Here is a 27592-nt window from a genome sequence, read left to right as displayed (position 1 = left end):
AACAGTTCAGGTAACAGCCATGTTCCTGATCTGACACCCAGCAGAGGAACCCTCCATCTGAGTGGATGTTGTTGGGCAAAATAGGTCCAAATTAGAGTGTGGACACCCAAAGAAGTGTAAACCGACCAACAAACGTGGCGCTGGTAACGAGCAGCACCGGACACCGGACCATCAGTCCATGCTGAGGTGGACAGGAGGTCGTTCCCAGCCCTGATGGAGAGCAGCGCCCAGCTGTGTGGGGCTCTGCTGATTCACTGTCAAATGCTCTGCATGTTCTGACCTTCTTGTCTTTCAATATTTCCTTCACTCACTTCCTTCTCCTCCTCCTCCTCCTCCTCTGCTGCTGATATCAGACCCCTTCGTCCCGACAGCCATCCTGGGTGAGGCTCCTTTGCTTGTTTTGCTTCTGCTGTGTGGTTTTTTTGGACAGAAGGTAAACGAGATACAGGAAGTGAAAGGATAGAGCGGAGGTGGACAGAGAGAGAGGAAAAGAGGCAGATGAAGAACCAGAATGAGAGAATGAACTTGTCCATCCATCCCTGCTTGCTTCTCGCGCAGTCTTGTGTTTTTGTAACTTTACGCGTTTGATTTTTTTTAAATCTTTCTCCTTTTGTTCATTCCACCGGTTTGCCTTATTTTGAATGATTTCCTTTGGAATCGACTGTAGGCTTCACTCCATCACCGCATCCACCACCTCCCTGCGTGTGGTGTTGACCTCACATTTGTCTGTGACCTCTGACCTCTGCATGGATCCGACCCGGTAGCGTTCCGGATTGTTCTGTGACACCAGCTCGCCCTCCTCTCGTTGTCGTGAACTCGTTGTGGATCTAGTAGAAATGTTTGTCCTGTTCCTCAGGTTTGCTCCAGCTTTTGTTGGGTCATGTGACCTCTGTAGAACGTGGCTCAGACCCAGAACCGCTAACGGTTAGCCTCCATTTCTTTAGCATATTCTTGATATTTTGAAAGGCACTTTTTTACACAGCAAACCTTTATTCAGTTTGTCCTCTCTCCTCACGCTCAGGTCACCGAACCAGTTAGTTGAGCTGCAGAGCTCGTTAAGCAGCACTAGTTTGGAGGCCTTAGTCATGTCTAGCTCATATTAGCTGTGTGTTAGTGTAAAACTAAAGCTAAACTTGTTGATTATACCTTGTTTCCTCTTTCTTCTTCTCTCCTCTCTTTCTCTGTGTAAAGTGCCCATTAATGGTAAGTTGTTACGTTTGAGGTTGGGGGATCATATTTTGGGGGGTGCATGGAGCCACACCCTCCCCCCATTCTGATGTCACCATCACTTTTTATTAGACGTCATTAACACCCCTCCCCGTCCTCCCATTCCACCTTGAACCAATCAGCTCCCAGCACTGCTCAGCGCTCTCTGTGATTGGTTGTGATGTGCGTCCCGGCCGTGCCGCCGCCCTCTCACGCCTCCATCTCCTCACCCTCACTGTGACTGGTTGGGCTGTTTTGAACAGAAGGTTTCTGATTGGTCCAGCAGCTCCAGGGCCAGCCAATAAGCACAGATAGACAGTCGAGCGCAGGTGTTTCCCAACGTCCTGGACTGTTGCGTGACGCTTGATCCACCTGTTCTTTTCACACTGTTACTTCAGAGTTCACCCGTAACGTTCCACTCGAAACTTTCAAACGCATTCGACCAACTTATTGATTGGTGGTTGCCATGGAAGCAGTGTGAAAACAAACTAGTGCCAGTCACAATCCTCCTCCAATCATGTGATTTGATGTCATGTGATGTGTGTCGTCATGGGAAACCAGTTACGTGAACTAGATTTCATTGTGGTCCGGTTGAGTTTTTGTTTTATCCTTTGACTTCCTGTCTTTACAGGAGCTATAACTGTCACTGCATGTTCCATACATTTACTGGGATGGCAAAGATGGCCGACAAACGTCCTGATCGCCCCCTAGTGGCTGATTCCAGTATCGGCAGCACAGCTGTTAGCGGCTGGTCCCAAATCAGACTTTTCTTGTCCTGACGATTGTTCCCGATGGTTGGGGGTGTCGGTCTGATGGTAACTTGCATCCAGACGCCACCAGCTCCGTTCAGCCTGGAAACAGTCGACAGGGACCAATCAGGAAGTGGAGTCGCTGCCGCCATCTTTGTTTGGTGTCACATGAGGCCGTAGTTCGTGTGCGGTCACCTGACCGACGCCAGAATCACGCCCTTCACCTCCTCCTCCTCCTCTGCTTCCAGACGACAGCCACACCATGACCAGTGAGACCAGCAGCCTGGTCCAGTCCCACTACAAGCAGCGGGAGGCGGAGCGGGAGGTGGTGCCGTACCAGACGGGGCAGCTGCACCCGGCCATCCGCGTGGCCGACCTGCTGCAGCACATCACGCAGATGAAGTGTGCGGAAGGCTACGGCTTCAAGGAGGAGTACGAGGTGAGGGGGGGCGGAGTACGAGGTGAGGGGGGGGGAGTACGAGGTGAGGGGGGGGGAGTACGAGGTGAGGGGGGGCGTGGTGGAGTACGAGGTGAGGGGGGGGGTGGTGTACGAGGTGAGGGGGGGCGTGGTGGAGTACGAGGTGAGGGGGGGCGTGGTGGAGTACGAGGTGAGGGGGGTCGTGGTGGAGTACGAGGTGAGGGGGGGCGTGGTGGAGTACGAGGTGGGGGGGGGTGGAGTACGAGGTGAGGGGGGGCGTGGTGGTGTACGAGGTGAGGGGGGGCGTGGTGGAAGCCAGGTCTGCTCCCGTGGTGGGGGGGGGCAGGGCCTGGTGGCGTTATGGAAGCCAGGTCTGCTCCCGTGGGGGGGGCGTGGCCTGGTGGTGTTATGGAAGCCAGGTCTGCTCCCGTGGGGGGGGGCGGGGCCTGGTGGCGTTATGGAAGCCAGGTCTGCCCCCGTGGTGGGGGGGCGTGGTGGCGTTATGGAAGCCCGCTCTGCTCCTGTTGTGGGGGGGCGGAGCAGCCCGGAGACAGCTGGCAGCCAGCAGTTGTAGATCTGGATCTAAAATTAGCTCCGTTTAGGCTCCGGCGTGCGTTCAGCTATACTGCGACAGTCGGAGTGCTGCTGTTATTTGACTGAAACTTTATTTAAACATGAGTCAAACACAAAAGTTCGGTTTTATCATCGTCTCGTTTTGAGCAGCACATTCATCTTTTACACTAAACCTGCCAGAAAATAGAGCGCGCCGCCCCCAGCGCCTCTTTCATTATTGATTCACACTCTTATTTATTCTGGAAACGGGGGAACTCAGGGAACTGCTGATGTTTCTGATCAGCAGGGCGAGACGTGAGCGTGGAGCAGCCCAGCGCTCGTCTGGACGCCCGAGTGTGCACGGCAGTGACACCAGGCCTGAGTGTGTGTGTGGGAGTGTGTGTGTGTGTGTGTGTGTGAGTGTGTGTGTGTGTGTGTGTGTGTTGTGTGTGTGTGTGTGAGTGTCGAGTCGCCACATTCGTTCTTTCATTCATTTTCACCAGTAACAGAAGTTACTAATGGATGTTACTTACCTGAACACACACTCTCACACACACACACTCTCACACACACTCTCACACACACACTCGCACACACACTCACTCTCGCACACACACTCACTCTCACACACACTCTCACAACAGATTCTCTGTTTTGCCAATTAGCTGGAGGGAAGATCTATAATGTATGTATGTAAGTGTGTGTGTGTGCATGTGTGCGTGTGTGTGTGTGTGTGTGTTGTGTGTGTGTGTGTGTGGTGTGTGTGTGTGAGTGTCGAGTCGCCACATTCGTTCTTTCATTCATTTTCACCAGTAACAGAAGTTACTAATGGATGTTACTTACCTGAACACACACTCTCACACACACACACTCTCACACACACTCTCACACACACACTCGCACACACACTCACTCTCGCACACACACTCACTCTCACACACACTCTCACAACAGATTCTCTGTTTTGCCAATTAGCTGGAGGGAAGATCTATAATGTATGTATGTAAGTGTGTGTGTGTGCATGTGTGCGTGTGTGTGTGTGTGTGTGTGTGTGTGTGTGTGTGGTGTGTGTGTGTGTTTGCCCTCGGGGCTGATCCATTATACATACTTAGTGCACGCAGACACACACTTTAACGGTGTGTGTCATGTTCCTTCCCTCTCTTCATATACCATTATGTTTCCAATAAATAGATGTATAGTTTCCCCAAAACAACCCATAATATGTGGTTCCAGCGTCATGGACACAAATGGATCCTGTATGATGTAGTATTGATCTGTGATTGATCCCTGATCATCCCTGGCCCCGTCTCAGTTGATGGTTGTTGTCTTCCTTCATGCTTCTCTTCCTATTAACGGTCGGACAGCTGAACGAGGTGAGAACCTTCTCATTAACAGTCATGTGACTCAGGTGATGTCAGGTGACCTCAGGGAGCCACTGCTGCCCTTTGTTGGTGGTGGTTTATAAAGATGTTAAGGAGTTCTGTCTGCCTGTCTGTCTGCCTGTCTGTCTCTCTGTCTGCCTGTCTGTCTGCCTCTCTGCCTGTCTGTCTGCCTGCCTGTCTGCCTATCTGTCTGTCTGCCTGTCTGTCTGCCTATCTGTCTGTCTGTCTGTCTGTCTGTCTGCCTGCCTATCTGTCTGTCTGCCTGCCTATCTGTCTGCCTGCCTGTCTGCCTGCCTGCCTGTCTGTCTGTCTGTCTGTCTGCCTGCCTATCTGTCTGTCTGCCTGCCTGTCTGTCTGTCTGTCTGTCTGTCTGCCTGCCTATCTGGCTGTCTGCCTGGCTGTCTGTCTGTCTGCCTGCCTGTCTGTCTGTCTGCCTGCCTGTCTGTCTGTCTGCCTGCCTGTCTGTCTATCTGCCTGCCTCTCTGTCTGTCTGCCTGCCTGTCTGTCTCTCTGTCTGTCTGTCTGCCTGCCTATCTGTCTGTCTGTCTGTCTGCCTGCCTGTCTGTCTGTCTGTCTGCCTGCCTGTCTGTCTGCTAGCTTGTCTGTCTGTCTGCCTGCCTGTCTGTGGTCTTTACCACATCAAAGGTCTTTGTATGGCTCCAGTTGTCCCCCCCCCCCCATTACGTCAGTGAGTCCTCATAAAGACATTTTAGGGCAGAAAGCTTCAGTTTAAGGGCCGTTGTTTGAGGACGGGGGACAGACGGAGACAGGCGGGAGACAGATGGGGGACAGACGGGAGACAGACGGAGACAGACGGGGACAGACGGGGACAGACGGGGGACAGACGGAGACAGACGGAGACAGACGGGGACAGACGGGGGACAGACGGGGGACAGACGGGGGACAGACGGAGACAGACGGGGACAGACGGGCACAGACGGGGGACAGACGGAGACAGACGGGGGACAGACGGGGACAGACGGGAGACAGACGGGGAGAGACGGAGACAGACGGGGGACAGACGGGGACAGACGGGGGACAGACGGGGGACAGACGGGGACAGACGGGGGACAGACGGAGACAGACGGGGGACAGACGGGGACAGACGGAGACAGACGGGGACAGACGGGGACAGACAGAGACAGACGGGGACAGACGGAGACAGACGGGGACAGACGGGGACAGACAGAGACAGACGGGGACAGACGAGACAGACGGGGACAGACGGGGACAGACAGAGACAGACGGGGACAGACGGAGACAGACGGAGACAGACGGAGACAGACGGAGACAGACGGGGACAGACGGGGACAGACGGGGACAGACGGGGACAGACGGGGACAGACGGAGACAGACGGAGACAGACGGAGACAGACGGGGACAGACGGGGACAGACGGGGGACAGACGGGGACAGACGGGGACAGACGGAGACAGACGGGGACAGACGGAGACAGACGGAGACAGACGGGGACAGACGGGGACAGACGGGGACAGACGGAGACAGACGGGGACAGACAGAGAACAGACGGAGACAGACGGGGGACAGACGGAGACAGACGGGGGACAGACGGGGACAGACGGGGACAGACGGAGACAGACGGGGGACAGACGGGGGACAGACGGGGACAGACGGGGACAGACGGGGACGGCTGGAGTCTCGGGGCTCCGTTATTCATGATTCCACCATTTCAACTCTCTGTTTTAGAGTTTTTTCGAGGGACAGTCGGCGCCCTGGGATTCAGCCAAAAAGGACGAGAACCGCATGAAAAATCGCTACGGAAACATCATCGCCTGTACGTTGGTGATCGTCAGTGTTCAGACCTAATCACCTGTACACACACACACACACACACACACACACACACACACACACACACACACACACACACACACACTCGTGTTTCATACATTCAGTTTGTTTATGTTTCGGGTAAAATAATATTAATGAAGCCATTATTAATTCATTTAGGACTGTTTATTCGACGGGGAATAATTAGAGGTGATTATGTTCGGTATCTCCATGACAACAAACATCCCATTAACACTGTGTGACTGTGTGTTTCTTCTCCCAGATGACCACTCTCGCGTGCGTCTGCAGCCTCAGGATGGAGAGAATGGCTCCGACTACATCAATGCTAACTACATCGACGTGAGCGGAAACACACACACGCACACACACATGCACACACACATGCACACACACACACACACAGCTGTACTGTAGCGTCCAGGGAGCAACATCTGCCTCTTCTTTCCAGGGTTACCACCGACCAAACCACTACATTGCGACACAAGGTAGGACGACCTCTCTCTCTCTCTCTCTCTCTCTCTCTCTCTCTCTCTCTCACACACACACACACACACACACCACACACACACCACACACACACACCACACACACACACACACTCACACACACACACACAGAAGTTAGTTCTGAGGTCTCCTTTCCATCAACAAATGTTGCACCGTCATAATGGCGCATCTGTTGTTTAAAGGAAGAGACGGACACAATCTGACGGTGTGTGTGATGTCTGGACGTGTGTGAAAAAAATCCATGTTGCTGATGCAAAACCATCCAACAGTCTTTGGCCTTACGAATAGTGTGTGTGTGTGTGTGTGTGTGCGCGTGCGTGTGTGCGCATGGATGCGTGTTTGTGTGTTCTTGCTGTCAAAACATTTGAGGACAATATTACCATTATCAAAGAAGAAGAAACCCAGTCCAGTTGACAGAGAAAACTACCTCGGATACCATTATCACATTAATTATGTTTATTTGTAATTGGCCTGCTCAAAGTTGACTGTGTTTGTTTGACGTGTGTGTGTGTGTGTGTGTGTGTGTGTGTGTGTGTTGTGTGTGTGTGTGCGTGCGTGCGTGCGTGCGTGCGTGCGTGCGTGCGTGCGTGCGTGTGTGTGTGTGTTTCAGGTCCCATGCAAGAGACTGTGTATGATTTCTGGCGGATGGTTTGGCAGGAAAACACTGCAGCCATTGTCATGGTAACCAACCTGGTGGAGGTGGGCAGGGTGAGTCCACATACAGACAAACACACACAGACACACACCAACACTGATTGTTGTGACCATCTGGTTCCATTTACTTGTCTGATTAAGTCTGGGACTCTATTTCCCAGAGTGCATCTGTCACATCCCCAGTTTCTTTTAATTCTTAGTTGGCCAAACCGTGAATGCGGTTTTATTCCTCTTTACCTCCACGGTCATATTGTCTTATCCTGTCTTCATTTTCTTCGTCCTCATTTTTATCCCGATCTTCACCATCAGCTTTGACGCGTCCTCGTCCTTTGCGCTGCCCTCTACCGCCCCCTGCTGGACGGTGTTAACAGTCCAGCCCACCGACAGCAGAAACTCCATTTTTGTGTGGTTCTGCTGTTAGAAGGATGTTTCCTGCTCAGACACTAATGTGAATGACAAAAGGTGTTTTTGCCCCTGAACCCACTGGATTTAACCTGGGATCACATGCGCACGCGGGCATGCACGGCTCTCATTACCCAGGAGGCAGCAGGAATCTGTCTCCAGGACACGCATGGAGATGGTGGAAAAGGTCACCTCTCTGTGGCTCACACACACTCGCAGACAGAGTTACAGATTCCACACAAATGCACCTGTATTTGCCATGGTTACTGCGTGATTAACGTGCTAATTAGCATTTAATGAAGAGGCGGAGCCTCTAATGAGAATTTAATATCAGCAACTTCTGTTTGTTTCTGTTTGGTGAGGGACTTTAATGCAATGTGTGTGTGTGTGTGTGTGTGTGTGTGTGTGTGTGTGTGTGTGTGTGTGTGTGTGTGTGTGTGTGTGTAGGTGAAGTGCTGTAAGTACTGGCCCGATGACACGGAGATCTATGGTGATATGAAAGTGACGCTAATAGAGACTCAGCTGCTGTCAGAGTATGTGATCCGGACCTTTGCTGTGGAGAAGGTAACGTGCACGCGCACACGCACAAACGTGCACACACAGCTTTCTCACACTGATCATTTTGTTATAACTCACTTTTTAAATGTTTTCACCACTTTTACGTCCTCTCGAAGGCGATCATGTGACTGCCGCCATTTGTTTGTTTGTTCATAAAATAACTCAGACTGGCGGAATTTTTAATGAAATTGTTCGGAGTCGCTGATAATGAGCCAAGAAAAAGCTCGTTAAAGTTTGGTGACGTTCTGGATCGTCAAGAAAGCTGCTGTGTTCTGCTGCCTGTGTAAACTATACTCACAACTCTGGGTGTCCCTCAACCTGCTGTAACTTAAACGTGTGTGTGTGTGTGTGTGTGTGTTGTGTGTGTGTGTGTGTGTGTGTGTGTGTTTCAGAGGGCTGTGGCAGAGATCAGGGAGATCCGACAGTTTCACTTCACCGGTTGGCCCGATCACGGCGTGCCGCTCCACGCCACCGGCCTGCTGGGCTTCATCCGCTGTGTCAAAACCAAGACTCCGCCCACCGCCGGCCCTACAGTGGTCCACTGCAGGTGTGCTGATCACCTGATCACCTGATCACCTGTCGTCTGATTAATCACGTTGGTGGAAGGTTTTACATGTTTTAATGTGTGTGTGTGTGTGTGTGTGTGTGTGTGTCAGTGCGGGGGCAGGACGTACCGGATGTTTCATCGTCATTGACATCATGTTGGACATGGCGGACAGAGAGGGTGTGGTGGACATCTACAACTGCGTTCGAGAGCTGAGAGCACGGCGGGTGAACATGGTCCAGACGGAGGTAACGGCCGCCGTTAGCGTGAGTCGTTATCAAGGATTAATCAGAGAGAATAATTAATAATCACAGAATTACAGGACAGTTGACCAAAGATGCTAAAAAGAATCTAGAGAAAAAACCAAACCTGAGGCATCAAACGTCCCTCGAACGTCCCTCGAACGTCCCTCGAACGTCAACCACGCTTCAACCAAATGTGACGTTTTTCACGTTTGTCTTCGTCTCTTGGTCTCACCCTAACTGTCCAACAAGGAGCAGTATGTCTTCATCCATGACGCCATCTTGGAGGCGTGTCTCTGTGGTGACACCGCAGTTCCAGCCAATCAGCTGAGATCCGTTTACTACGAGATGAACCGTCTGGATCCTCAGACCAACTCCAGCCAGATCAAAGAGGAGTTCAGGGTAACGCCGTCGTCACTTCCCCTCGTCGGCGTGGTTGATTAGACGCCACTAATGAGACGAGCCACTAATGAGGTCATGTGATCTGTGTGTTAGACTCTGAACATGGTGACGCCCACGCTGCGGGTGGAGGACTGCAGCATCGCCCTGCTGCCCAGGAACCACGAGAAGAACCGCTGCATGGACGTGCTGCCTCCAGACCGCTGCCTGCCCTTCCTCATCACCATCGATGGAGAGAGCTCCAACTACATCAACGCTGCGCTGATGGACGTACGGCGCCCACACACACACACTCACACGCGTGACCACGCCCACACAGACATAACCACGCCTCCATTAACATAACCACGCCCACACGTGCACACACACAAAGCATACACATATAACCACACACATAACCACACCCACACATACAACCACGCCCACATACACATAACCACGCCTCCATAAACATAACCACGCCCACACGTGCACACACACAAAGCATACACATATAACCACACACATAATCACACCCACACATACAACCACGCCCACATACATAACCACGCCCCCACATACAACCACACCCCCACACACAACCACACCCACCGGGAGGGGACCACTCATGTTTAAAGCGTTTTTAAGCAGGTGTGCTCCCCCCAGGAGGCCCCAGCGGGGGGGCGGGGGGGGGTGCACCCTCATGTGTGTGACTGAAGTGTGTTTAACCGCTGCAGAGCTACAAACAGCCATCGGCGTTCATCGTTACCCAGCATCCTTTGCCAAACACGGTGAAAGACTTCTGGCGTCTGGTGCTTGATTACCACTGTACCTCCATCGTCATGCTGAATGATGTGGACCCAGCACAGGTACACACACACACACACACACACCACACACACACACACACACACACACTCCCAGCAGCTTAAGGCTACAGCTGCTTCAGCTCTGGATAAATAACTGCATCAATAGTTTATCAGTTTCTCCAGAAGCCAAACTGGGAGCTGAAGGATCTACTGGATCCTGCTGGATCTCCTGTTTAGATGTCAGAACCGCCTGGTCTCGGTTGATTTTTCTGAAGTTTTCTCGTTATTTTTACATATTCTCTAATTGTGAGGAATCACACGAACGCCTGCTCAGTGTTGTCAGTAAAGCCGTGAGGGTTGTTGTCGTGGTTACGGTGGAGGCTCCACGTGACGCCGCTGGGGTGCCGTTGTGTTGCAGCTGTGTCCTCAGTACTGGCCCGAGAACGGCCTCCATCGCCTGGGCTCCCTGCAGGTGGAGTTTGTGTCTGCAGACCTGGAGGAGGACGTCATCAGCCGCATCTTCAGGATCTACAACACGGCCAGGGTGCGTTTCACCCTCCCCTCATTCTCCTGCTCACGTGCAACACCTGAAACCTGACGCGGCCTGTTTGTCCCGCCCCAGCCCCAGGACGGGTACCGCATGGTGCAGCAGTTCCAGTTCCTGGGCTGGCCCATGTACCGAGACACACCCATCTCCAAACGCTCCTTCCTCAAGCTGGTTCATCAGGTGGACAAATGGCAGGAGGAGTACGACGGCGGAGAAGGACGCACCGTAGTGCACTGCCTGTAAGGACGGCACACAGAGACACCTGTACCCACAGCTTAGTCCTGTGAGACACCTGTACCCACATTTAGTCCTGTCAGACACCTGTACCCACAGCTTAGTCCTGTGAGACACCTGTACCCACAGCTTAGTCCTGTGAGACACCTGTACCCACAGCTTAGTCCTGTGAGACCCTGTACCCACCACTTAGTCCTGTGAGACACCTGTACCCACAGTTTAGTCCTGTGAGACACCTGTACCCACAGCTTAGTCCTGTGAGACACCTGTACCCACAGCTTAGTCCTGTGAGACACCTGTACCCACAGTTAGTCCTGTCAGACACCTGTACCCACAGCTTAGTCCTGTGAGACACCTGTACCCACAGCTTAGTCCTGTGAGACACCTGTACCCACAGCTTAGTCCTGTGAGACACCTGTACCCACAGCTTAGTCCTGTGAGACACCTGTACCCACAGTTTATGTCTGTTGTGCACCTGGTAGTGGCCAGTCTGACTGGTGGGGACAGTTTTACTGCAGCGCAGCTCCACTAATATCTCTCCGCCTCTCCTCTCCTCTCCTCTCCTCTCTCCTCTCCTCCTCTCCTCTCCTCTCCTCTCCTCCTCTCTCCTCTCCTCTCCTCTCCTCTCCTCTCCTCTCCTCTCCTCTCCTCTCCTCCTCTCTCCTCCTCTCTCCTCCTCTCCTCTCTCCTCTCCTCTCCTCTCCTCTCTCTCCTCTCCTCTCCTCTCCTCTCCTCTCCTCTTCCTCCCCTCTTCCTCTCCTCTCCTCTCCTCTCCTCTCCTCTCCTCTCCTCTCCTCTCCTCCCTCTCTCCCTCCCCTCTCCCCTCCCCTCCGCCCTCCCCTCCTCCTCCTCTCCTCTCCTCCTCCCCTCCTCTCCTCCCCTCCCCTCTTCCTCTCCTCTCCTCTCCTCTCCCCTCCCCCCCCCCCCTTTTCCTCTCCTCTCCTCTCCTCTCCTCTCCTCTCCTCTCCTCTCCTCTCTCCCTCCTCTCCTCCCTCTCCCTCCTTCCCCATCCCCTCTCCTCTCCTCTCCTCTCCTCTCCTCCTGCCTCTCCTCTCCTCTCCTCTCCTCTCCTCTCTCTCCTCCTCTCCTCTCCCTCTCTCCTCTCCTCTCCTCTCCTCTCCTCGCCCTCCCCTCTCCACTCCTCTTCCTCTCCTCCTCCTCCTCTCCTTCCTCCTCCCTCTCCTCTCCTCTCTTCCTCCTCTCCTCTCCTCCGTCTCCTCAGGCCTCTCCTCCTCCTCCTCCTCGTCCTCTCCCCGGTCCTCTCCTCTCCTCCCCTCGTCGCTCCTCCCCTCCTCTCACTCTCCTCCTCTCCTCTGTCCTCTCCTCTCCTCTCCTCTCCTCTCTCCTCTCCTCTCCTCCTCTCCTCCACTCTTTCTCGCTCTTTCTCCTCCCTCTCCTCCTCCTCCTCCTCCTCTCCTCTCCTCTCTCCTCTCCTCTCCTCTCCTCTCCTCTCTCTCTCAGGTCTCTCTCCTCTCCAGATTGTTCCTCCTCCTCCTCTGCTCCTCTGCTCCTCAGTAATGGAGGAGGACGCAGCGGAGTGTTTTGCAGCATCAACATCGTGTGTGAGATGTTACGACAGCAACGTTGTGTTGATGTTTTTCACGCCGTCAAAACACTGAGAAACAACAAACCAAACATGGTGGACGTGCTGGTAACTAACACACACACACACACACACACACACACACACACACACACACACACACACACACACACACACACACATATAATGCGTGTGTATTCCAGATAAACAATGACATGTTTGTGTGAATTTTCTCTGCAGGAGCAGTATAAGTTCTGTTATGAAGTCGCTCTGGAGTATCTGAACTCTGTGTAACCGTAATGCTCCTTCATCATACTCCTCCTCCTGGAGGAGGAGGAGCAGGAGGAGCAGCAGCAGGAGGAGGAGCAGGAGGAGCAGCAGGAGGAGCAGGAGGAGGCCTGCTGAGTGCAGGGGACTATTTCTGCGCGTGTGACTGCCCCATGTCCGTGTTGGTTATTGTGAACGATGATGACAGCACAGATTTCTTTGTGGGTTTTTTATCAAAGCATCTGACAACATTCAAAGAAGTTTCCTACCGATGACTAAAGTGAGTGGAGGAAGGTTTTTATGTCATCCTGCCGTTTGAGAAAACACCCTAAATGTCAAAAGGTCGACCTTTTTGAGACCAGAAGAGCCGGCGCATGTGACAGCGTCTCCAAACTGCCGTGCACAAAAGAGACGTCTCACAGTGGACGTGATCCCGTTAGCGTGTTACCCAAAATGCCTCGAAGGCATTTCACAGAGAAAAGAGTTACAAAAAAATGGGGATGGGATGGTTTTCCCTTAACTTTCCCCTTAACGAGCTCCAGTCAGCTTCATGTCCAGTCTCTTTGATAACTGACCTGTGATAAAGTGCTAAAAGCCGTTGCGTGTGTCAGTTGTTTTAGTCTGAGAAGGTCGACTGTTCTCAACATTATATTTCCATAGTTTCCTGACTCGGTGTGGACATGTTAACCTAAATTCTGTGCACCTGAACCCGCCACCACTTCCTGTTTGCCACATTCGAAAGGATGTGTTCACATTAGCTTCTGGAATATTCAAGTCCTGAATGAGCCACAGGAAGTTGTACCAGTGGGACTGGGAACACTGGTGTGGTCTGACTCCAGTGAGAGAGGAAACCCTGACGTTATGCATGGATACATCAGCATGCTTTTTATGATGAAACTTTTTCTGTGGTGTTTTGAGTGAAAAAAAAAACAAAAAAAACCCAGAACATTCCAGCTGGATTGTGGTCAGCTGAGGAAATCCCAGCATGAAGCCCAGTTTTCCATTTGTCCTGCGTCACTGGTTTGGTGTTTTTGTGTCCTCCTCAGCAGCAGGGTGGTCTCACTCTCTCATGATGTAAATACGATGCAGAAGAATATTTATTCCTTCAGTTATTCATGTTTTGATCATGTGTTGATGTTGTTCTTGTGAAGCACACTAAGAGACAATCGTGTTCATCTACTGGATCCATGGATCAGATCCTGAAGTCTGAGCTTCTGGACTTCTGGTGGTGTGTAGCCCTGATGGAAACTGGCCCTGAGTTCATGCACCATTGAGTTAATGTAACTCTGGGTTTCACGGCTCAGGTCCTGTCTGGTTTAGTTGATCTTTGTTAATTTATGGCTTTGATATAGACAATAACATTATCGTAATGACGGTGTTTTTTTTTTAATTTATGATGTAAGAATCCAGAATACTTTCATTAAAAATCAGCATTCACTCCTTTATTGTTGCGCTCCTGTTTTCTTCTCACACATTAGAGTTCTGACTCGTGAAGAGAGAAACTAATGTCAGAATGATCCTGTCTGTCCAGGCAGTAAAAGATTATCTACAGCTAGTAATAGCGGGTAAGTAGACGGATGCGTGGGTGTTATCAAATAATTACAAAACGTTTCGTCTCTATTTCATCGAAATAATCTAATTTAAAACAACAGCTGTAGTTCGATGACAGCCTGTAGAGGGCAGCACCGCTCTGTCGGAACATGGTCACCCAGAAGAGGCGGGAGAAGAAGTAGTAGAAGAAGAAGTAACAGTAGTAGAAGAAGAAAAGTAGTAGTAATAGTAGAAGAAGAAGAAATAGTAGTAGAAGAAGAAATAGTAGAAGAGCGGCTGTTTCTGTGTTTCGGCCAAACTGAAGTTTGATTTCGGTCATCAAATCTTCCGAGAGCGGAGTTCCTTCGGCTCCGGGGCTGCTCAGCCTGCAGGTAGAGGGGCGCCTTCAACGCCTTCAGCCCGCCGGGGCTTCAGGTTTGACGGAGCTCGGCTCATTTAGCAAACAAGCGGCGAGAAATAAGTTACACAGCGAAGTCTCAAATGGCAGACAGCGTTAAAATCGAGAGTTGTCATGTTTGGTCTGACTAAGCTCTGGCTAAAGCAGTTAGCTCTGATGCTAACCAACACGCCGCATGTGTTCGCTGCTCTGCAGGGTCAAAGTTTTAACGTTTTTAAGGCCGATCTAACCCTAACCTGCTAAACCAGGCTCGGATTGTTGTGACATCCGCTTTGCTGCTCTAAAGTTGGCGGTTCCGCTTAAATTTAGTATCGGGTTTATCATATAAATGGTTTTGTTGGCTCGAGTCTTTATTGTCATTGCAAAAAGTAAAGTGAAATTAGGTGAAAAAGCTGTCAGGAAAACACGTGTACATGAGAAATGTTGCCAGGACTTTTTTAAAAAGTGAAATGGCTTGAAGAAAACAACTTAAACTTCCGTGTGATGATCGAGCCCTGATCCGTGATGACGTCATGCCGTGTGTCTCCGAGGGTGTTGATGGACCTGTGTCTACAGGCTCACACTGGAAACATGTCCGAACTCCTGGAGCCTCCTGGAGGAGACCCGCTATGTATCTATCTGCTGAGAGATGGAGGAGCAGGCGAGGGGAGGAGAGAGGTGGCCTGTCAATGGGAGAGTCCCGAGGAGGAGACGAAGGAGGTGGGCTGTCAGTGGGAGAGTCCGGAGGAGCAGAAGAGGGACGCTGCGGTTCAGGTGGACCTGCTGATGCAGCAGCTCAGCTGGACGCGCACAGGTGATCAGCTGAGGGCGGCTGGGATCTCCGACCGTGGGTCTGTTCAGCCTTTGAGTGTTTGTTTCTGTTTCAGCTTCACTTTGGTCCCGTTTGGGATATTAGTGTTGCAAGTAGAAACACACACAAGATATGCAATTTAGAAACCCAGGAGGAAGGGACCCAGATGGATCAACGGGACGGGTGCGTTCCCGACCCGTTGATCCATCTGGGCCAGTTTTGACGATTGAATGTTTTCATCCACTTCCTGTGGGCAGGCTCGTCCGCCGTGTTGCTGCAGTGCGTCGTTCGACCCGACGGAACCGATGGAAGGGCTCTGCTGCAGTACTGCTCTCCAACCAGGACGAGGACCAGAACCATCCAGCCTCCCATCAAACTGTCTCCCACGCTCGGGGAGTCCAAGTCTCAGAGGAGACCCCCACGCCAGCGGCCAGATCCAGGTCCAGGTCCAGGTCACCACCACGGCCGCCGGCAGCCCCGCGCTGTGTGTCCTGACGAGGAGCAGGAGGACGTGCAGGAGGACTCGGATCCGACCTGGACTCCACGTGGAGGAGGTGAGCTGTCTGGCTGATTCACCATGGCCAGGATCCACGCTTGACCTCATGACCTCTTCATCTCTCCAGTTGCTCGTTAGCCGATGCAGCGTAGGACAGGGAAATAATCCAGGTCATTTATTATCAGGAGGCGGAGTCAAAGCTTAAGTACAAACTCTTCCTGCTGACCACCAATACCAAGTTAATATTCTAGTTATGTTCATGTTAAGCCACCAATCAATCTTTATTTATGCAGCGTCTGTTACAATCAAAATGTCTCCAGAATCCCAGAACTGCTATGACCAAACACCACGAGCCCAGTTTTGTCTGAATTAAGCAAAACGAAACTTGAGGTCTTTGCGTCTAAGACGAGCGTGGAGCGCCACTTCCTGCTCTGCTCGCTCTGCCTCGCTAACACCTCAGGGTTGGTGACTCTCCTTTATGACTGTGTCTCTCAGGGTGTGGCGGGCCTCGTGAAGGGGCTTCCCAGCATGCATCTCTTCACGCGCTGAAGCTGGAGCCCGACAGCACCGTTTGTGACGTTTGCGGCAAAGTGATGAAAAACAAGTCGAGTCTGGCGCGACACTCCTTCATCCACACGGGGAAGAAGCCGTTCTCCTGCCACCTGTGCGAGCTCCGCTTCAACCGCCGCGACAACCTGCAGCACCACCTGACCCGCATGCACCCGGACGGCGGCGCCAGGCGGCAGAAGCGGCGCGAGATGCAGCGGTGGCTCTGCGCCGCCTGCGGGAAGACGTTCAGCTGCCGCTCGCGCCTGAAGACGCACGAGGTCATTCACTCGGGCGTGAAGCCGCACCGCTGCGACCTCTGCCCCAAAGCCTACATGAGGACCAACGACCTGGAGCACCACAAGAAGGTGGTGCACGCCAACGGCGCCGCCGAGCCGCAGCGGCCCAGCTCGCTCCTCTGTGACCTCTGTGGCAAAGAGTTCCGCTGCAAGTCCCAGCTCGCCATCCACTTCCAGACCCACACGGGCGAGCGGCCGCACCTGTGCGACATCTGCGGCCGCAAGTTTGCCCGCCATCACCAGCTGACCCGCCACAAAGTCCTGGTCCACGCCAACAAAGGCGGCGGCGGCGGGGACGGCGTGCTCCCCGACGTCCCGTTCGCCTGCCACGTTTGTGGGAAGCGGCTGAAGTCGGAGGCGCTGCTCGCCGCCCACACCCGCCTGCACGCCGCCGACAGGCCGCACCGCTGCGGCGTCTGCCTCCGCAGCTTCCAGCGAGCCACCTGCCTGAAGCAGCATCACGTGCGCGTCCACCTCCGGATCAAAGACGAGGCCTCCGCGGCCGCGCACGAGAGGCGAGCGCAGCGCACGAGCGCGTTCGTCTGCCCGCTCTGCGGCAAAGCCTTCAGGTTCAGGTCCCTGCTGGCGAGCCACTCGCTCGTCCACAGCGGCGCCCGGCCGTTCAGCTGCGACCTGTGCAGCCGCAGCTTCAGACGCATCAGCCACCTGAAGCGCCACCGCGAGGTCGTGCACGCCAACGGGGAGCGCCCCTCCAAGAGCTTCGTCTGCCAGTTCTGCGGCAAAGACAAAAAGTGTCGCTCGCAGCTCGCCCGGCACGTCATCATCCACACGGGCGAGCGGCCCTTTGCCTGCGACCTTTGCCCCGCCCGCTTCAACCGCAGCGGGAACCTCAAGCAACACAGGAGACGCATGCACGGCGTGGGGGCGGAGCCCAGCGACGAGGCCCCGCCCATTCTCTTTGATGATGATGATGATGTTGCTGATGCTCCGGGGAACAAAGAGACGGACGTTAGCGAGGACAGTCAGGAGGACGGACAGATGGACGCTCAGATGGACGCTCAGGAGGACGCTCAGGTGGACGGACAGATGGACGCTCAGGTGGACGCTCAGGTGGACGGACAGGTGGACGCACAGGAGGACGCTCAGGAGGATGGACAGGTGGACGCTCAGGTGGTTCATTGATTCCCGTCTGAGCTGAATCGCCACGCACGCACCTGCTCCTCCGTCCACAGGAGGACGGATTGATTTTCATCTCCAGAAACATCATCAGCCATCGAACTCCTTCATCCTCTCGGCTGCTCTGTTGCCGTGGAAACGGCCGAGTTGCTTAAACGCAGGTGGTTAAATCTACAGGAAGTGAAATGAGACGCGGGCGATCTGCTGACAGCTGATTGGTTTAATTTGAACTGAAAGGATGTTGAACATTTTCTGACAGGTTTTTTTTTTTTTGTGCTCAAAGAATTAAAATTTCTCTGAAAAGACTTTGGTTTTATTTTAGTTCCATTTCATGAACTGAACTTTCACCTTTGTACAAGTTCAGTGTTCGTTTCCTCCAACCGGTCGGAGCGGAGCGAGGGGGCGTGGCCAACGGCAGGAAGTGCGTGGTGTGTGAGGTCACACCTCCACGTCGGCTTTGGGAGACTTGGAGATCCACAGATTCAGTTGGTTGACTGCAGCCTTGGAGTGGAGCCCACTGATGGAGAGACGACGATTAAGCAGCTTCTAACGGGCGCCGTCGCTACGGCGTTCAGGAACGTCCACAAACATTTGTACGTTGTTTAATTTGTTTTCTATTTCCATCGGTTCTGGAGCATCTCAGAACGTCTCGCTGAGGCGACCTGGACACTTCCTGTCTCCACGCGTCCCTCTTACCTTCTCCTGAGCAGCTGGAAGCAACAAGTCCCAGAAGCCACCAGGATGAGCAGGATCAGCGGGATGGTGGGAATGACCACGTAGAGCAGCAGCACTCCTGAACACACAACATCTGTTGAGACGTGGACCTGCAGGTGTTGGACCAGCCTGTGGCTCCAGTCACCTTACCTGAGGACGTGGGCGTCACCTGCGAGGGGACGTCCTCGGTGTCTGCGGGCTCTCTGACCACACCCCCGCCTGCCGTGGCCTCTGAAGACACAAGTTATGCAGGAAGTTTATCGCAGCGAAGACACGAGAATTCCGTCTCCTAAAACCATGGATCTACTTCCCGAACGATGTCTCACCTGTGTCCCGTCCACGAGTGTCCCCCTGTCCTCTGACAAGATCTGGAATAAACGAAGAGACTCGTTAGACAGGCTGGTGAGGACAGGTGGGACAGGCTGGTGGGACGTCCAAACCTGGTTGGTATTTGCAGATGAAGTTGTGCTTCATGTTGCAGCGATCGTCGTTCCACTGGTAGAGATACGGCCCCCGGGACCAGGGGGGGCGCTGGGCTGATGGTACATCACCACACAGGCTTCTCCTCCACAGGACGGCTCGTCAAAGTACCAGTTCCTGCAACAGCAACATCATCAACACCAGACCTAACGAGGGGGGGGGGGGGGGGGGTTGACAGACCCTCAGGTGGTGATGATCCAGGATCCGGCCCGGATCCCTCCAGCTCTGTGTGGATCAAAGGAGAGATGTTGGACCACGACCACCCTGAGGGTCGTCACAGAAGGTGGGGGCGGAGCCATTCAGATAAACCGGTTTAAACAGGAAGCTTCAGTGCGTGAGGGGGAGGTCAGAAACTTGAGTTCTGCGTGTTTGACGTCGGGCTGATGGATGAATCTGTCTGCAGAGCTCCGGACAGTGACGGTCCGATGGGACCAGAGGGAACGATATCTGCACCCTGGTGGAGAACCTGAGGAGCAGCCCTCAGCCCGGGCTGGTGCCGGTCCTGTGGTAATAACCTGCAGGTTCTGGTGACGTCACACCCACCTGAAGGAGACGGGGCTCCCGTCGGTCCAGCGGTATAAGTCTGAGCAGGAGGAGCTGCTGACGTCCGCGGGAGTGTGATCATCCACCCGGATCAGACCGATCCAGAAGTCCCCGTCAGCGATGCCCCCAGCGGCTCCAGCCCAGCCCACCGCCCCGACTGCAGCTCCTGCACACAGGAACAGTCAGGACGGAAGGCTGGGGGGGGGGGAAGGGAAGCCCTCACCTGCAGCAGGTTCTCCACATCTGTCTGCTCTCCAGCTGTTTGGATGCTGAGCAGAGAGCCTCCGTCCATCTCGCAGGCCTCCGACGCCTCCTTGAAGGCCACGCGGCTCCAAACGTCCTGGAAATACGCGATCTTGTAGCACGGACGCTGAGGGTCACCTGAACACACCGTCTGACCTGTGGGGGACAGGCGGCTCAAGCTCTGATCTTCTGATGCCTCCCGAAGACGTGGACCAATCTGATTAGAGGTCAGTATCACGTGATCTTTCTCGGATCGTGCTGGATGGTGGACGTTAGCGCATGTTAGCGTCACCTCAAAGTAGAACCTGTGTTCCTCTAGAACAGCCACTCGCTCTTTCTGGGTCATGTGACCCCAACGAGTCGCCCTATCAAGCAGTTCCTGTAGGACAAACCCAAGTCCCCCGAGGGCAGTTGTTATTGAAACAACCCCCAGTGGCAGAAGTCGTCCCAGCAGGAGCACAAATTGGGCATTTTACAGCCCCGACCAGCAGCAACTATTTTAGCACCTCTGGTGGAACGGTCCAAGAACCATATGTGCTCGCTCGCTCTCCCTCTGTGGGTTACCGTGGTGATTAACACTGTGTGTGTGTGTGTGTGAGTGTGTGTGTGTGAGAGAGAGAGCTACTTTATGTGATTGGCTGGAGTTTCTTCTGCAGCATCATCACTTTATTGTCGCAGCTTCCACCCATCTCCCTCCACTCATTTATCACTGATTCTGCTTTAGCTTCGCTCAACATTCTGCACTGAGCTACGTATGCTAGCACTTTCTCTGTTCGTGCTAATGTGAGTCTCCTACAGCCGCTCATGGAGGTTCTGTTGAGCAGAAAAATGCTCGGAGACCCAGAAGCGGATCTGAAACGGTCGTAACTTCAGACGTCCAGAACTAGAACCAGTTTGTTCTGGTTCAGTAAAAATCCTGAAGTTTTTAAACTGTAAAAGGCGGCGTCATAACTGTCAGATGAGCTCATTCCCACACTCACCGCTCACAATCCGTGTCCCGCTCACACAGGCTCCCCTCATCACGGTGGCAGGAAGCAGCAGCAGCAGCATCGTCATCATCACCTTCATCACTCGCAGCTTCAGGAGCAGCAGCAAAAACCAAGAATCCCCAAGTGAGAATAAAAGCTGAGCTCCAGCAGCTGCTCACATCTGCTCTCTCTCCATCGATCGCCCCGATGGAACCTCCTCCTTCATCAATCCCAGTGAGACACACGCACACACACACACACACACACACACCACACACACACACACACAAACTCTCGTCCACACAGACATTAGAAGACACACACATACACACACACACACAAACTCTCGTCCACACAGACATTAGAACACACACACACACACACACACACACACACACACACAAACTCTCTTCCACACAGACATTAGAACACACACACACCACACACACACACACACAAACTCTCGTCCACACACACACACACACACACGCGCACACACACACACACACACACACTCCCAGCTTATCAGTTCTGTTGTCATTAACTGAATCTTTCAGCTGAAGGTAAGAAACTGTCATATATGACATATACATGACCGAAGTGAAGCAGAAGTTGGTCTGAAATATATAAAATAAGAGTAATGTAGTAATTAGAACAGGTAACAGGAAGTGATGAAACAAACTTGGGGAATCATTTAGACCAAGAAAAATGAGCCGGTGTCTGAGGACGCTAAGCATGTTGGCTGGTCCTCACAACTTCAGAGGGCATGCAGTGTGTCTATGAAAGTCCTCACAAAGATGTGCAAGGATGTGTGTGTGTGTGTGTGGGTGTGTGTGTATTAATCAACAGTAAGTTGAGTGTTTTCCTGGACAGACACCATCAGCCTCATGCAGCCAGTCAATACAGTGATCAATACTGGGAATACAGGCAGCGTTCTAACAGCTCATTAACTGTGTGTGTGTGTGTGTGCTTCCATTATTACATTATGTTAAGTGTAAAGGCTCAACTGTTTGACGTACAGGTTCAGAGCTTCAGATACAGAGTTGAAACTGTGGTCAACTGTGGTTACCATTGCAGTTGTGTTTGTGTGTGTACGTGTGTGTGTTATAGACGTGTGTGTGTGTCTGTTACCATTTCATCGTTTGTATTCGCAGCAGCCCGTCACCGTGTGAGCAGACCAGCCCATTAGGTTCATCTGGGGTTTTTTGTTCTTGTCTGATGATCAATAAAGTTTCTGTCCATCTTTAAACGTTCGTTTATGAGGCTGATGCTCGATTGAACCAACCAATCAGCTGACAGCTGCTCAGCCTGTGTGATGTCACAATACTGGCGTGTGATTCAACAATGATTTTCATGCTGAGACGCGTCAGAACACACAGAAACGCTGTGGGGGTGGAGCCTCCCTCCGTGGGGGCGGGGCCTCCATATTCAGGGGTGGGGTCTCAGCGTAAGGGCGGGGCCTCTGTCTGTGGAGGGGTCTGTTTGGGGCGGAGCCTCTGTTTGGGGCGGAGACCCCCCTCTGTGACCTGCAGCCACAACAAACAAGACTGGGCCTTGAGGCCTTGAAAAGTTCTTTGATGTTCCAGGAACCTTGAACCGACCATCTTTGAACTTTTAAAGTATTTTAAAACTTATTCTGATAACTTCAGCAAATGATTCCTGTGTAAACAAAGAAGGAAGTGATGTAATTGGACAGGTCATTTCTGACCAAACCTGCGAGAGAGAAGTCCAGCAAAGGTCAAAGGTCAGTCTTTACCCGTAAACATCATCCAGATGTCCACACAGAAACATCATCATTCAAAAACAACTTTATTCATGAGAATAAAACAGGTGTGAGACGAGGAAGCGTCCTGATCCAGGGTCACTCCAGGACTTTCCAGGTTGCTTTTAAAACTGAGAATCATTAAAAAAGTTCTGATGGAGTCAATGTCAAGACGTTGATTCAGAGTCAACATCAAAGGGAAGAAAACCGCTGGTAAAGCCTGACCGTGATGTCATCACCCTCAACCCATCAGCTGCCACTTCTGCTGCGGCGAAGCGTCGCATATCGCCATGGCAACGTAACCCTTGGGCCCAACGGGCTGCGTGACCGAGAGACACTGACCCACGGACACCTGATAGAGGCGGTCCGACTTCTGCAGGACACAAGTCGATAAATTAGCCATCAACGCTAAATCCGTCGCCATGGCGACTTTTCCTGCTCGCACGTTCCTCAAATATCAATAGTAGACGAGTTTTAACGGGTCATTGTGAGAAGCGTTAAAGAGAGAGAGCATCTCACCCCCATGCTCCACTGCTGTGACCCCCCCGACCCGTGACACTTCATCAGTCTGGGAGGGTCAAAGGTCCGAACCTCCGATACGTCCAGACACAACAGGCCCGCCAGAACCAGCTGACCCTCCTCATCGTAGGCCCACTCCTACACACACACACACACTTAAACTTATTCTGTAGTCTGAGTGTGCGTCTGTGTGACAGTGTGTGTGTGTGTGTGTGTAGACACTAAAACAGAGGCTTCACCTGTTCAGGATCTTGGGGGTCACAAGGTCGTAGGACCACAGCTCCGCCCTTCTGGCTGGCTCGACCTTGGGCGACCAGACAACGGTTGGTGGCTCTGTTGTGGAGCTGGAAGAACCAGAAGAACCAGAAGAACCAGAAGAACCAGCTGATGAAACCAGGGTCGCTTTACTGAACGAAGCCTGTCAGGTGTTGGGTGGGACGTACCCGTCCTCTCTGCAGGACTTTGGGACGTTTGAGGTCCTTGTTGATGAAAAGTGGCGGATGCTTGTTGCCGTTGGAGACGGTCTGCATTTCTGGGTAGACGTTGTCGAGGTACCAGCGAAAGGAGCGACACTGTAGCCGCTTCCTCAGCGCCACGCGGTCGCTGATGTCACCGTAGTCCCTCTCGCGCAGCTCCGGACGCATGGACAGATACTGCTCCTGACGGGACACAGGTGCACCACAGGTACGGTCACGGGGCGGCTCCTCGCCGTGGCGGCGCGTGTTTGTTACCTTGTACTCGTCCATCCAGACATGCGCCAGCCGCAAGGAATTGTGGGCCATGGTGTCCTGCCCCCCCGGGGAGCCATACGGCCTCCTCTTCCTGAAGATGTGGCCGACTCTGGAGCATGGGATGATGAGGAGCTGGCCGCCACACATCCAGATCTACGGGGGGGTGCAGAGGACACGCCGGCGCTCCACGTTAACTCCCGCTCACGTTGCCTGGATGATGCGTTCACTGACAGTCAGAAAAAGCAGCTCCTCACCCTGAAGGAGATCTCCAGGTTTTCTCCGCCCCAGATGTCCATGCCAGCGTCGTACTGGCCCATCTCATTAAAATACTTCCTGTTGATAGCAAACAAGCCCCCAGCCATAGTGGGAGATCTGTGGGGGGGGGCAGCCGTGGTCATTGGCTCATGATGTCACCTTTATGGTCATCAGATTAATTACCTTAATTGCCCATTACCTTATTGGGTCGACGGGTCCCTTCGGGCTCTTGAGCTCTGAGGGGGGAACAGGGTCCCACTTAAAGTGCAGGCCCCAGTTGAAGCCGCCCCTGACGATGGGGGAGGGGGAGTAGGACAGCGTGTCGGCCGAGATGATGTCGATGACGGGGCAGACGACCGTGCGGCGGTCCTCGTGGATGGAGGCCAACAGCGGTTCCAGCCACATCTGGTTCACCTCACAGTGGCTGTCCAGGAAGACCAGCACCTGGCCTGGGCACACGTCCCGCAGGTGTGAGTGTGGTCACTTCGTGGTGCCTTCACTGACCGTCACGATGCCTTCACTGACCGCCCCTTCACAGGAGGTACCTGAGGCGTGCGCCGCTCCGATCATGCGTCCCCTGATGAGTCCTTCCCTCCTCTGGTTCCTCAGAACTTGGACTTTCCCCTGAAGCTCGGCCTGGACGTAGCGGTCCAGGTCTCCCTTCAGCTCCTCTGCAGGGAACAAAAGATGCAGCCGCATCCCATAATCGATCAATAACCCATCATTCAGATGGACCGATGACCACAGGATGGTTCATTAACGTCAGGAGAATGTTTAAATCAAGGAATCGGGATGGAATCAGAACACCCGAGGAGAGCAGGAGCCATTTCCCATCATGCATTGGTGTCTCCCCCCGAACAGCTGACATTACCCACAATCCCCTGCTGCCTGTCACATGCTCAAACACACTCGTGGATGGTCTCTGTCTGTATGGATCAGCAGATGTGACCCGAACCCGAACCTCCAGAGCCGTGACCAGAACACCGCTGGACCCGGGTCCAGGAGCAGTAACGGACCAGCGCCATCGTTAGTGTTACCGAGGTCACTGTAGTCGTCCACCAGGATGATCTCGTGCAGCAGGAACGGCGGCGTGCGGTCCAGGACGCTGTGGACCGTCCGGAGCAGAGCTGACAAGGCCTCGTTGAAAAAGCAGATCACCACACTGGCCGGAGGGAGATCCCGAGGGTAGAACCGGTCCCGGCACCTGCACAGACCAGATCCAGATCAAACATCCCTCGGGCCTCTGGTGGGCTCAGATGACTGATGATGTCACGGTGCTGCTGGAGCTCCGAGAACCTGCACCCAACCTGGACCTGACCCGAGCCTGACCTGGACCTGACCTGGACCTGACCCGAGCCTGACCTGGACCTGACCCGAGCCTGACCTGGACCTGACCTGGACCTGACCCGAGCCTGACCTGGACCTGACCCGAGCCTGACCTGGACCTGACCCGAGCCTGACCTGGACCTGACCTGGACCTGACCCGAGCTGACCTGGACCTGACCTGGACCTGGACCTGACCCGAGCCACACCTGGACCTGACCTGAGCCTGACCTGGACCTGGACCTGGACCTGACCCGAGCCTGACCTGGACCTGGACCTGGACCTGACCCGAGCCTGACCTGGACCTGAACCGAGCCTGACCTGGACCTGACCTGGACCTGACCCGAGCCACACCTGGACCTGACCCGAGCCCGACCTGGACCTGAGATCATTGAATAGGCGGTGGGTCTTACTGAGGGTCTCTGGTGTCGGGCAGGTCCCGGTGGGGGCCCAGTCTGGTGGAGATGAGGAGGTTAAAGGCGTGTCGATGGTAACCAGAGTCCCTCAGCTGCTGGTCCGCCTCGTTAAAGATCATCCCTGCAAACAAAGAGAAGAAGAAAGCTGAGTCGGGCCGAACCAGGACCAGAAGCAGGAGGAATTGAATCTGATTGGACGGGTGTTGTGTTAGGGGTTCTGTGTGTGTGTGTGGTGTGTGTGTGTGTGTGTGCTAACGTTAGAATATCACTTCATCAGATGTTCAACGTTTAACCTTCGGATTATAAAGAAATTGACATAATTCTGTAATCTAGTCTCAAAAAACCCGACAGACATGCAAGAACCTTCCCAACGCGCCGGGCCAACAGCAGAACAGAACCTTCTGCTCCCAGAAGCACCCAGACACGTGCGGCGCTCACCCATCTCTGCTGAAAGATCGGATCTCTTATTGGACGCTTTGTGCGCCGCCCTCGGATTCTCCTGGTTCTGTGCGAGCGGGCGGCTGTGGCGCACGGGGGTCCGGTTGTGGCCAGGATCTGCTCCCTTGGAGAAGTAGAGGAAGAGGAGGATGGACCAAGTTGCAGAGGTAACAAGGCAGCCATAGCAGAAGTACCTGAGCGTCACACTGGCCATGGTGGGCAAGCGAGCATCACTTTACATGGCACTGTTAGAGAGAGAGAGAGAGAGAGAGAGACAGGGAGGGAGACAGGGAGAGAGACAGGGAGAGAGAGAGAGAGACAGGGAGAGAGAGAGAGACAGGGAGAGAGAGAGAGACAGGGAGACAGGGTTACCGGGTGTCGGTGCTGACCCGGTGTGGGCTGGTTTGTGGACAGGTTCGCTCCTCTGATGCTAAACTGACCACCTGCCGGGTTCCAGAAGACTCGTTGCAGATCGGTTTGGGTTTTTGTCTGTACTAATGTTCTGGTTCTGGAGATTCTGGCCTCCTGTCCAGACGCTCCTGGGACCAGAGTCACATGAACCTGTCAATCATTCACCGTCCACGCTGAAGTGATCAGCTGATGAGTTTATAACCGCGTAATAACTAGATCAACTTCGATCAAACCTTCTGAAGTATCAGAATTAGCTTTAGATCCGAAGCTGTAATGAACGAGGCCAAAATCTCACATTAATCCCACCAATAATCTTTTACTCTGGAATTTAAAAGCTCTTAAACTCGTTTGCTCGAGCTGTGCGTGTTCGGTAAAGGGCCGTGCTCGTTCTGAGGGACATGTTAACGGATCAAGGACCCATTCATGCTAACGCTCAGCTGTTTCACTCACGCTTCTTTCCCCGGACGGTTCGGTGGTTCTGAGTGGTTCGGAGGCGGGCTGGGAGCGTGTACGAGCCGGTACCAGCCTCCCCCGCCGCCCTGCTTCGGTCCCCGGGGTTTTCTGCTAAAGGTTTGACGGTAAATAACCCGCAGACACAAACATCGGTTCTTCAATCTGGTAGCTCAGGCAACGCACCGTCCGTCACGTGACTTCCGCTCCGAACTGTCACAATAAAGCGCGTTGCCGTCACGGCCTTCAAAATAAAACTGCAGACATTTTAAACGGCCACTGGCTCAAAACAGCGCCCCCTGTAGTATTCCCAGCTACTTA

General features: G+C 53.4%; 4 protein-coding genes across 14 annotated transcripts in view; 2 read left to right on the top strand and 2 right to left on the bottom strand.

Annotated features, from left to right (window-relative positions):
* The window catches only part of LOC130513813 (receptor-type tyrosine-protein phosphatase mu-like), a 55443-nt gene extending 41196 nt beyond the window's left edge, over nucleotides 1-14247 (top strand). For 2 of the 5 annotated variants that reach the window (XM_057012905.1, XM_057012900.1), the window contains 16 exons: nucleotides 354-380; nucleotides 2204-2394; nucleotides 6014-6101; nucleotides 6381-6457; nucleotides 6567-6603; nucleotides 7235-7332; nucleotides 8128-8244; nucleotides 8631-8785; nucleotides 8895-9030; nucleotides 9277-9426; nucleotides 9520-9693; nucleotides 10140-10271; nucleotides 10630-10755; nucleotides 10834-10997; nucleotides 12508-12643; nucleotides 12776-14247. In XM_057012905.1, the coding sequence (XP_056868885.1) occupies nucleotides 354-380; nucleotides 2204-2394; nucleotides 6014-6101; nucleotides 6381-6457; nucleotides 6567-6603; nucleotides 7235-7332; nucleotides 8128-8244; nucleotides 8631-8785; nucleotides 8895-9030; nucleotides 9277-9426; nucleotides 9520-9693; nucleotides 10140-10271; nucleotides 10630-10755; nucleotides 10834-10997; nucleotides 12508-12643; nucleotides 12776-12829 (1862 nt within the window). In that variant the 3' untranslated portion in view covers nucleotides 12830-14247. The remainder of the gene's footprint in view (nucleotides 1-353; nucleotides 381-2203; nucleotides 2395-6013; nucleotides 6102-6380; nucleotides 6458-6566; nucleotides 6604-7234; nucleotides 7333-8127; nucleotides 8245-8630; nucleotides 8786-8894; nucleotides 9031-9276; nucleotides 9427-9519; nucleotides 9694-10139; nucleotides 10272-10629; nucleotides 10756-10833; nucleotides 10998-12507; nucleotides 12644-12775) is intronic. The other 3 variants (XM_057012904.1, XM_057012903.1, XM_057012901.1) reach the window with 2 other exon arrangements.
* Nucleotides 14248-14517: 270 nt separating this feature from the next.
* Nucleotides 14518-18323, top strand: LOC130513814 (zinc finger protein 492-like). Of its 6 annotated transcripts, none has more exons than XM_057012911.1 (5): nucleotides 14518-14724; nucleotides 15306-15543; nucleotides 15798-16094; nucleotides 16532-17952; nucleotides 18013-18323. In XM_057012911.1, exons 2-5 carry the CDS (start codon nucleotides 15321-15323, stop codon nucleotides 18022-18024), a joined length of 1953 nt encoding a protein of 650 aa, XP_056868891.1. In that variant the 5' UTR covers nucleotides 14518-14724; nucleotides 15306-15320; the 3' UTR covers nucleotides 18025-18323. The 6 variants fall into 6 exon arrangements, with proteins under 6 accessions (XP_056868891.1, XP_056868889.1, XP_056868890.1 ...); XM_057012909.1 differs by having other exon boundaries at nucleotides 18001-18323; XM_057012910.1 differs by having other exon boundaries at nucleotides 16532-17964.
* chodl (chondrolectin) lies at nucleotides 18219-21246 on the bottom strand. Its single transcript, XM_057013730.1, is given in 10 exon segments — nucleotides 18219-18535; nucleotides 18715-18811; nucleotides 18883-18963; nucleotides 19059-19100; nucleotides 19173-19241; nucleotides 19244-19329; nucleotides 19756-19909; nucleotides 19912-19921; nucleotides 19979-20154; nucleotides 20979-21246. Coding segments are annotated over 10 exon segments (882 nt in total). The 5' UTR covers nucleotides 21067-21246; the 3' UTR covers nucleotides 18219-18456.
* Nucleotides 21247-22756: 1510 nt separating this feature from the next.
* On the bottom strand, nucleotides 22757-27496 carry galnt11 (UDP-N-acetyl-alpha-D-galactosamine:polypeptide N-acetylgalactosaminyltransferase 11 (GalNAc-T11)). Of its 2 annotated transcripts, XM_057012914.1 has the most exons (13): nucleotides 27272-27487; nucleotides 26605-26655; nucleotides 26411-26534; nucleotides 25970-26093; nucleotides 25271-25437; nucleotides 24779-24904; nucleotides 24433-24682; nucleotides 24233-24350; nucleotides 23979-24131; nucleotides 23691-23906; nucleotides 23487-23591; nucleotides 23248-23385; nucleotides 22757-23101 (listed from the first exon to the last, which is right to left on the bottom strand). In XM_057012914.1, exons 3-13 carry the CDS (start codon nucleotides 26412-26414, stop codon nucleotides 22970-22972), a joined length of 1533 nt encoding a protein of 510 aa, XP_056868894.1. In that variant the 5' UTR covers nucleotides 26415-26534; nucleotides 26605-26655; nucleotides 27272-27487; the 3' UTR covers nucleotides 22757-22969. The 2 variants fall into 2 exon arrangements, with proteins under 2 accessions (XP_056868894.1, XP_056868893.1); XM_057012913.1 differs by having other exon boundaries at nucleotides 26411-26655; nucleotides 27272-27496.
* Between the last annotated feature and the right edge of the window lie 96 nt (nucleotides 27497-27592).

Source organism: Takifugu flavidus, chromosome 17 (genome assembly GCF_003711565.1).
Source record: "Takifugu flavidus isolate HTHZ2018 chromosome 17, ASM371156v2, whole genome shotgun sequence".
Taxonomy (NCBI): Eukaryota; Metazoa; Chordata; class Actinopteri; order Tetraodontiformes; family Tetraodontidae; genus Takifugu; species Takifugu flavidus.
Note: the sequence above shows the minus strand (reverse complement) of the source record. Positions and strands in the feature narration are given on the sequence as shown.